The 9988-nt window shown below is 36.6% G+C and overlaps 1 protein-coding gene across 2 annotated transcripts; it reads left to right on the top strand.

Annotated features, from left to right (window-relative positions):
* The first annotated feature begins 372 nt into the window (after positions 1 to 372).
* Positions 373 to 4961, top strand: LOC116105665 (eukaryotic translation initiation factor 3 subunit D-like). Of its 2 annotated transcripts, none has more exons than XM_031392076.1 (2): positions 373 to 2157; positions 4440 to 4961. In XM_031392076.1, the coding sequence occupies exon 1, from the start codon at positions 440 to 442 to the stop codon at positions 2153 to 2155; it is 1716 nt and encodes a 571-aa protein (XP_031247936.1). In that variant the 5' UTR covers positions 373 to 439; the 3' UTR covers positions 2156 to 2157; positions 4440 to 4961. The 2 variants fall into 2 exon arrangements, with proteins under 2 accessions (XP_031247936.1, XP_031247935.1); XM_031392075.1 differs by having other exon boundaries at positions 4411 to 4961.
* Positions 4962 to 9988: the final 5027 nt, after the last annotated feature.

Below are 9988 nucleotides of genomic sequence, written 5' to 3'. Positions count from 1 at the left end.
AAGGAATAGAAACAACGTCGTTTATGGGGCAAGTAAACAACATCATTTTGAAGGGAATATAAAATATGCCATTGCATTCTTACTTTTTGAATGACATGCCGTTTTCCGGATATATGAGAGTATGAGACCCGGGCATATAACTTGTTTTGGTGAATATTTGTAAACCCCCTTTGTGTTTGTTAAATATCTAAAAGACCCCTAGTTAAGGACTTCTGTTCTAGTGGACCTAAGTGATATTTAGAAGGGTATAATGTGGCAATAATACCCAAGCCCAAGCCCAAGCCTAAGCCCAAATCCTACCCAAACCCAAATCAGAATCCTAACCAAGCTCAAATCCGAAACTAAAAGCGGAAACTGACTACAATTGTAAGAACTAGGGTTTTTCAAGTCACTATAAAATCAACACTTCACATAGCGAGTTTGCAACTCAGTCACAGTCATGGTATCCGGGGAATTTGAGATAGGTGCCGTGCCTTTTAACGCCGACGGTTGGGGACCGCCAGAATCCAGCACCACCGCCACCTCAACGCTCCCTCTTCACGTGCCGTTCGCTCCATTCTCTCGCTCGGAGAAACTTGGTCGGATCGCAGATTGGACTCGAAACGTTTACGCCAATCAGTCTAACCGCCCGAATACAGCCAACAAGAACCCGGCCGATACTGTTTTCGACTTTTCCGCCGACGACTCGTTTCCCTTGTCTGCGAATCCCGACGATGATTCCTCCTTCCGTCTCGTAGACGGAAAGCCCCCACCCCGGCCCAAGTTCGGCCCGAAGTGGCGGTTCAACCAGCACCACCGACCTCAGCTCCCGCAACGCCGAGATGAGGAGGTGGAGGCTCGTAAACGCGAGGCAGAGAAGGAGCGGGCCCGCCGCGATAGGCACTACAATCTCAATCGCTCGAATGTGAACCAGCCGCGTCGCGAAGCCGCAATTTTCAAGTCGTCGGTTGATATTCAACCCGAATGGAACATGCTTGATCAAATTCCGTTTTCGACTTTCTCCAAATTGTCGTTTAGTGTGTCGGAGCCTGAAGATTTGCTGCTTTGTGGATCTCTTGAGTATTACGACAGGTCGTATGATCGTGTGACGCCAAAGAATGAGCGTAGACTGGAGAGATTCAAGTATAGGAATTTCTTCAAGGTGACTACAACTGATGATCCAGTGATTCGGAGACTGGCTAATGAAGATAAGGCTACTGTTTTTGCCACCGATGCCATTTTAGCTACGCTTATGTGCGCACCCAGGTCAGTTTATTCGTGGGATATTGTAATTCAACGAGTTGGCAATAAATTATTTTTTGATAAAAGAGATGGGTCACAGTTAGATTTGTTATCTGTGCATGAGACTTCTCAAGAACCGTTGCCTGAAGCTAAAGATGATATTAACTCGGCATATTCTTTGGGTGTTGAGGCTGCCTATATTAATCAGAACTTTTCACAGCAAGTTTTGGTGAGAGATGGGAACAAGTTGACCTTTGATGAGCCGAACCCGTTTGCTAATGAAGGAGAGGAGGTGGCTTCAGTGGCTTATAGGTATAGGAGGTGGAAGCTTGATGATGATATGCATCTTGTTGCTAGGTGTGAGGTACAGAGTGTTGTGGATGTGAACAATCAGAGGTCATTTTTGACATTGAATGCGCTTAATGAGTTTGATTCAAAATACTCTGGTGTTGATTGGAGGCAGAAGTTAGAGACTCAGAGGGGTGCTGTTTTAGCCACTGAGTTGAAGAACAATGCAAATAAGTTGGCAAAGTGGACAGCACAAGCTTTGTTGGGAAGTGCTGATCTGATGAAATTGGGATATGTTTCGAGGGTTCACCCACGTGATCATTATAACCATGTAATATTGGCTGTTATGGGGTATAAGCCTCGGGATTTTGCTACCCAGATTAATTTGAGCACTGCAAATATGTGGGGCATTGTGAAGAGTATTGTGGATCTGTGCATGAAGTTGAATGAGGGGAAGTATGTGCTTGTTAAGGACCCGTCTAAGCCACAAGTGAGGATCTATGAGGTTCCACCAGATGCATTTGAGAATGATTATGTGGAAGAGCCCTTGCCTGAGGATGAGCAGGTACAGCCACCTGTGGAAAATGCTGAGGGAGTGGAAGCAACTAATGATGTAGAGGATAAAGTGATTGACGCCCAAGCTTAGTGGTAATTTTTTTGTTCTTATTCCTATTTTTTTTGTTCTTTTTATGTTAATCATTGTTGTTAAATGAGTTATACCTATTTGGCACTGATGAGCTTTCTAAGATCATATGTATGTTCATATATATATATATTAAAAGTTCACGTGTGTAGTGAATGCATGTAGATGTCTCTGGTTAAAATCTCTGTTTGCATATGTTTCATAGTGGTCTAATTTCTATTGGGAAGGTCTTATCTATGAAAATATTTGATTAATGCTTGTGGTTTATGCTTGCTAATTCATTCTGAATTCTAAGTTCAATGTGCCAAATTTTAAGCTCAAATTATTAAAATGATTTGATAGGTTCCTGCTGTGTTGTCAAATTTGGCTTCAGCATTTTACGCCAGGCACTTTTAGAGTTTTGGTTGTGCAATAGATTTATCTGAAGTTAGTGCCTAGATACTGAAGAGAGTTGAATTAATGTTTTTTCCTTCATTCTATGGCTATCTACTTCGTTGAATTTGCATCATTTTCCTGATTAGTCAGCTCAAAAGAATTTCATTCTTTGTTTACTTCTTGAGTTGAAATTGCTCTGCCCGCTTAGATAAATATCCTTCACATGCTAGTTTTAGAAGGTGATCCTACAAATATGATTCTATGTTCTGATTATGATGTAATATAGAAGTAGATAACTTCCTCAGAAATCTTGATCTAGCACCAACAAGGTAATTATTATCTTAGCTGATTATGAGAACTTGCAAATTACGCTGTTGGTTTGTTTTAACATCCAAGTATAATGTCATGTTGTTTCAAAAAATTCATTGATCTCCTTATCTCCGAACAAGTATTTTCTCTAATGGAGACTTACTGGTCCTACAGCCTTCTTTTTGGTCCACCTATGTATATAATATCTCTTGCAATTCTTCATACTACTTGTTCATAGTAATGATATAACTCTCAGTCTAGCACCAACAAGTATTTTCTCTAATGGAGACTTACTGGTCCTATAGCCTCCTTTTTGGTCCACCTATGTATATAATATCTCTTGCAATTCTTCATACTACTTGTTCATAGTAATGATATAACTCTCAATCTAGCACCAACAAGATAATTGTCATCTTAGCTGATTATGATAACTTGCAAATTACGCTGTTAGTTTGTTTCTATCATTCAAGTATATTGTCACTCTGTTTCGAGAAATTCATTTATTTTCTTGTTTCTGAACAAATATTTTCTGTCATGGAGACTTACTAATAGACCCTTTTTGATCCTCCTATGTATTTAATCTCTTGCAATTTCTTCTTATTACTTTTTCGTATTAATGAATGGACAGTGACTTTGTAAAATACTCCATACTCTGTACTTTTATTAACATTTTTTGAATTATCAGAAAAGGAAAACATGTGAACTCTGGTAGTAGGGGCTATTGTACCATTTTGAATTCATTTTATCTCTACTGTACCCTGCAAATTATAACAGGATTAGAGGCTGTGATCTTGTCTGCCCAACCACTTGCCTGAGAGGGTCAAAAAGTCACTGTTCTTTCTCATTGAGTTCCTAATATGTTGTTGCGCTAACCTTTGGTGCCAATTTATTTCAACACTTCTCAGTGACAAGTAGATAATAACATCACAATTTTGGATAGAAAAATTAATAGCATATTTTGAACTTTACTTACAATTTAGAGGAAGGGGGAGAAAGCATATCTTGAAAACGCTTAATTTTAGCATATTAATTTTTGCATCAAATAAATATGCGAGTCTACTGAAAAAATATTGGATGCCCATTCCTCTATGATGTGTCATATGCGGCTAAAGGAAGAACTCCATGTGGTAGATTTCATGGTTCACATTACATATCTGATTCTACTCTGACAAATCATACTTCTGGATGTCAATTATAACAAGTTCACTTGGACTGGAATTGATGCATGAGTTGATACTTAGTGTTGTGTTGTTTAATTATATGTATGGCTCACTCCCTATCTCTCATGTTCTTTTTTATTTTTAATTTTCATGCTTTTTAATTCCAAGAGTTTTAAATGGCTAATTCTTGAATGTTATATTCCTTGAGCTTGTCAGTGTTTTTCATTCATGTGTATGCTTAATTGCTTAATTTGTTCTGCCTATTGAATACAACTTATTGTTTCAGAGTATTTTTTGAATCAGTTACGCACCTTTAATTTTGTAAATGGCAGAACATGTGTATGTTCGATTATATATTGGCTTTTATACTAAAATTGTTTATTTTCATTTGTTGCTCAACTGTATGGTGATTAGAGGTAAAAGTTGATTTTTTTGGAGATCAGAGGCCTGCTGGTGACTGGTGTTTGCAAGGTTGTGATGGGTCAGACCGCTAAGCTCCAAGGATTTTTGGCTTGCTTCCATTTTGATGTTCTCAACTTGCAAATGAGTTTTGGTAGTTGAGCAGAATATTTTGTTTAAGATAGTTTAAGGAGCTCCTTCGAAGACTGTTGATCTTGAGATTTTCTGGTTCTCCCTTTTTTTTCAATTAATTATTATATAAACCTAATCTCATTGTAATGCAGAGTTTATTCAGAGGGATAAATGAACCTATAAGTTGTCTTGGGGTTTTTGTTGAGTGCATGGCTAAGCTAGCCATTAGTATATGGATTCTGCTGAACAGGTTGCTTTTGAAACCGAAATATGAGATGGAACTCTACTGTGTCAAATTAGGGGTGGGCAAAAGTATCCTTTTGTTATGGGTACAATGAAATAACTGAAAGCTGTTAATTCTACACTTTATGAACCATTTCAGTCCGGTCAAACTGAACTGAATGGAAAATTCACGATTTGGTTTGGTTTTGATTTCTAGTTTGTTTCATTATATACAAGGGAAATTGGCTTATTTGATCACTTTTTAGGATTTGAAATAAAACATATATCACTACATTATTTAACCACTGCAATATCTCAAGTGTGTACTGTTTCTTCTGGTCTATTTTACGAGATCCTCAAATGAAATTTATGGTATAGATAATAAAATAGGTATGCCAGTTTCATGAGATAATTTAAAAGTGTAATATTATACTTATAAATCACTCTTATAAACTTTTTGTCATTTGACAGTTTAATCTTATAAATTTTTTCTCACAATTTTGATGTGACAGTTTGTAATGAGTTTCGTTTGTCTAGTAATAGGTCTTGTCTGTTCAATCGCAACCAATTGTGAGTTGTCACGTCGGGGTTGTGAGAGAAATGACAATGAGTCCTGTTTGCCTAATTGTGACTAATTGAGAGTTATCACGTCGGGGTTATGAGAGAAAGTTTGTAAGATTGTGTTTAAATAGAAAGTTCATAAGATTGTGTTCAAATAGCAAGTTTGTAAGATTGTGTTGTGAGTCGATCTTTATTGAACTAATAAATCTCTATGGTAGCGTTTGGTTCAGGGAATATTGCATCACAAGGAAATGTTATATTAATAAAAAGATAGATTACAGAGTATGTTTAGAGAAATGTGTTTGGTTAGTTGGAATAAATTGGTGGGTATGTTATATTAATATGTTTGGTTGAGAGGATAAATGAGTGGTTATGTTATATAGATTACTATATTGCCATCTTTTTTAAATAATAATATAATATTATTTTTATTATTATTTTTTGAATATTTTATTTTAACCTCTTATATTTGAAATATTGTTAAAACACTCTAGCCATATAAAACTTTAATTTGTAGCAAAATCACCCCCACCCAACCCAAGCCACTGTTAGTAGCCAGCCACCATCGCTGGCAATCGTCGTAATGGCATACGACTAGTCTAATCTGATTGGTCGTGCCCCAGTAAGGCCTTTCCCGACCATGGATCTATGATCATCTAACCGTTTCTATGGTTATTTCACGGCCAGTGAAATGACGACCATTTCATGGCCAAAGATGTGGTCGTGAAATGACGGCCATGGATCTATGATCATCTAACTGTTTCTATGGCCGTTGGTCAGAAACGTCCTTACCGGCACACGACCAGCAATATCTTACCAATCTTGTGCCGATATAAGACTTTCGTCGGCGGCCAGTGGTGGTCTTGGGTGGCTGGAGGTATTTTGTTAACTTCTAAACTTTTTTATGACTGGGGTGTTTTAGCTAAATTCTCAAATGTAGGGGGTCTGGTAATGTTTATTTGGTAGACATATGAGGCTAAATGTGTCCAAAATGATAAAAGATTAAGGGCAAAATAGGGTCAAAATTATGATTTCTCTGGTCATCTTATAATAACACCCTCTGGGAAGGTAATTTGATTACCTTTAATATTACTAACAGTAAACACTATTTACTATAAAAGATGATCGTAATATTTTTATTATTGACAAACCCAACGAGGGAATCTTGAAAATTAATAAGATTATAGGATTAATCTTATTTCACCCCACACAAAACACAACTATATGTTTGTGATATACCAGTTAGCACCTTTTTTTGGTGAGAGTTGGAGCTTAACCCCATTTGTTGTTACTAATCAAGATTAATTACTAATCAAACTCTACAAAATCTTAACCCAAAAATGGAAAAATGAAGAGAGAAAAAAAAAAAAAGAATTGAAAACATAGATGGTGGTTAATGTAGAAGATTAAAGAATGTCAAAAATATATTTCTACTCTTGAGTTGGTATCATTGTTGTATATAGATTTTCTCTTTCCGTAACATAGATTTCAGGAGTCAACTAACTTATCCGATGTTTTAAACTTTAAAATCTTCACTGATAAGTTGAAGTTCATTAGTCCAGAGTTAAAAGACATCTTTTCTAATTTTCAATTCTAGAATGTATCCGATTCTTCTCGCCGCAATCACATGCAAGTCAACCTAGAATTGTATAATAATCACAAATATAATTATTTTTATAAAGCCTATAACATGTTTTAAGTCAAGAAATTAAGGAAGACATAACCAAGGTGTATGGCCCCAGGACGCTAACGAGGCAAGACGCTTGAGACAGAGTCGTAAGAGCATCTCTAATGGTGCTCTTTATTTTGAAGAGCATCTTTGATATAAATAAAGAGTATCTTTATCAATTTTAAAATATAAAAAATACAATTTTCATTTAAATCTCTCTTTAAATTTAATGAATATACTCTTTATTTTTAAGAAAATACTTAATAGGAGAGAGAATTATTAAATAAAATGCATAGGAACTTGTAGTTTATTAATTAAAAAGAAGATAGAGAGTGAAATTTGACTCTCTAAATATGGAGAGTCAAACTCACTCTCTAATTTATATTTTAAAGAGAAAGAGTCTATTGGACTCTTATTTTTATGGAGTTTAGGTCATATAAAGAGTCATTTGGAGATGCTTTAAGATATGTAATTATAGATGATGTCTTATAAAAAAGAGGATACTCATTGCTTTATTTAAGGTTTTTGGAGAAATCTGAGACTATCTTATGAAGAGAATACACGAGGGTGTTTGTAGAAATCATGCGGGAACTAAGTCACTAGTCTACAAAGTAATCAAAAAAGGGTAAAATTGGCCTTCGATACATGAGGATGCAAAGAAATATACATGCAAGTACGAGGAGTGTCCAAGAACCGCTAATACTTCGAGGCTGCTTGCCACCGAAGTTATACCAATGACTTCACCTTGGCCCTTAGCCAAGTAGGGTGTAGACCTGATAGGTCCCATGCCTTTGGGAAAGGGAAAGGCCAAATACGTGATCGTTGTAGTTGATTATTACACAAAGTGGATCAAAGCTAAAGTTAAAGCTCAAGCATTATAACGGAGAGGAAAACAACTGACTTTATATGAAGAGTATGGTTTCGCCACTTTGGCATGCCCCCCTACCATAGTGTGTGATAATGGCCGAAAATTTGATAATAAGCAATTTAAATATTTTGTTGGAGAACTTGGCATTCGTGCTGCTTTTACTTCACTTGCTCACCCACAGGTTGCATAATAGCAAGTCTGAACTTACAACAGTTGCATTCTGTCTTTTTCGTATCATTGAGTAGAACCATCTCTATAAAATATGATCAGATTGCAAATGTCTTACCTCTTTTCTTCCTGTGGAATGGATTACCTTCATTTTCATTGTTCAAGCTACTAGCAGTAGCACAAATTTCACTTGCATTCATATTAAGTGTGTGCTCACGCTCAACCAAGTTTTCATCCAATGTGGCTCGGTTGCTAGATGAATTCATACTTATAATTGAAGAATTAAAACAATATTAATATTGCAAAATTCAATATAAAAATTTGTCACATAAACTCTAAATAATTTATCAAACAACATTAAGTAAATATGGACTTAAAGAAAACAAAAAGAGAGTGGGATTCACATTGCTGATTCATACCAAATATAATTCTAACATTTTCAAGATAAGAAGCATTGGTACTTATATATATATATATATAAGTCAACCATAAATTCACATAAATATTTATATGTTATCCGACTAATCGTAAATATTTATATGTGGATTTTAGTTTAAGGATCTCAGAAGTGGTTCTATGGTACAAGGGGATCCATAGTCTGGGATTTTACGATTCGAGTTAATGACATGTTCCCACCCAAAAATGGCCAATTGACAAATTCATACCGCGCACTTTTAAAATACCCTTTCACTACCCAAAGCACAATTTTTCTGGTAATTTTCGATGTTAGGAAGGGTAAAATGGTCGAAAGTCCATTATTAGTGAGAACAGAATGGTCAATAAACATTTGGCCCCTAGAGAAGAAGAAAAGAAAAGAGACGGTGCACGTTAGCAGCATCACAGCTGACAGTTTTTGTCATTTTTCGGTTGATCCTGGCGTTCAAAATCACTTCTGAGACCACCCACAAAATCCCCATCACCTGCTCTATAAGCCCAAGCCTCCATTTACTAACTGCCGTCATCACTCAACATTTCCCACCACCACCTCCATTCACACAGCCGACTCTTCAAGCCAGATTTTTGGTCGATTTTTTTGCCAACAATTCCCCCAGACACCACCATCACACTCCCCACAACCCACTCTACAAAACACTTACCTCCATCACCGTCCCTTGCTCGCCAATCACCGGTTGTGCAAAGCGCGACTTTTCAACTTCCAAGTTGATTTTCAGTCATTTTCGATGTCAAAAATCATCCCTGCCACCACCAATCGAATCCCTAGATCTTCCTCTCCAAAAGCCCCAACATTCTCTATCCCATTTGCTCTCTAATTGCCGACGATTGAAACTTCCCTACCCTAGGGTTTTTCGAGTTTTTATAGATTAATTGGGTTTGATTCATTTGGTTTTTGTGTTTGTTGGGTTGAAAGACGATTAAGGAATGTTTATTTTTAGTATTTGTTTGTTGATTTTCTGGTCACCGCACTCCCCAACGCTAGCAGCAATTGTCGGCAATGGAAGAGGCTAAGAAGGGAAGAAAAAAAAAGGGGGTTTTTTTTTTTTTTTCATAAATTACTTTATTTCCCACCCAACCCAGTGGAAAACATAATATTTGGCTAGTAAAAGGGTATTTTAAAGGTGGACAGGCATGAATTTTTCAATGAGCCATTTTTTGGGTGGGAACATGTTGTTAACTCTTTATTGATTCAATAAAAGAAGATTGCAATCTTAAGAGTAAGTTTTCTATTTTGCCTAAAAAATCAGGGCTGACGTAGGCTTACATCAGGGAGCACCAATCAAAGTTCAAGAAGGCTTTGCATTGTCTAGAGTCTATCACGTCGCCCCAAGGCAAAGAGAATGTAGCTGTCACCAACCCAATCGACTTAAGTTTTGTCTGTGAATGAATTTGGTCTGCACACCTGTCCAAGCCCCATTTAATTTAAGGACATTTCCTTTGTTATCAATTAATGGGACACAACGAAAGATTTGCACGACATCTACCCACTTGCAAACTTGTAATCGTTACCTTGAACT

The sequence above is a fragment of the Pistacia vera genome, unplaced genomic scaffold (genome assembly GCF_008641045.1).
Source record: "Pistacia vera cultivar Batoury unplaced genomic scaffold, PisVer_v2 Contig503, whole genome shotgun sequence".
Lineage (NCBI taxonomy): Eukaryota > Viridiplantae > Streptophyta > Magnoliopsida > Sapindales > Anacardiaceae > Pistacia > Pistacia vera.
Note: the sequence above shows the minus strand (reverse complement) of the source record. Positions and strands in the feature narration are given on the sequence as shown.

Coding starts and splice junctions, on each gene's coding strand:
- LOC116105665 (XM_031392076.1), top strand. CDS start 440: ATGGTATCCGGGGAATTTGAGATAGGTGCCGTGCCTTTTAACGCCGAC.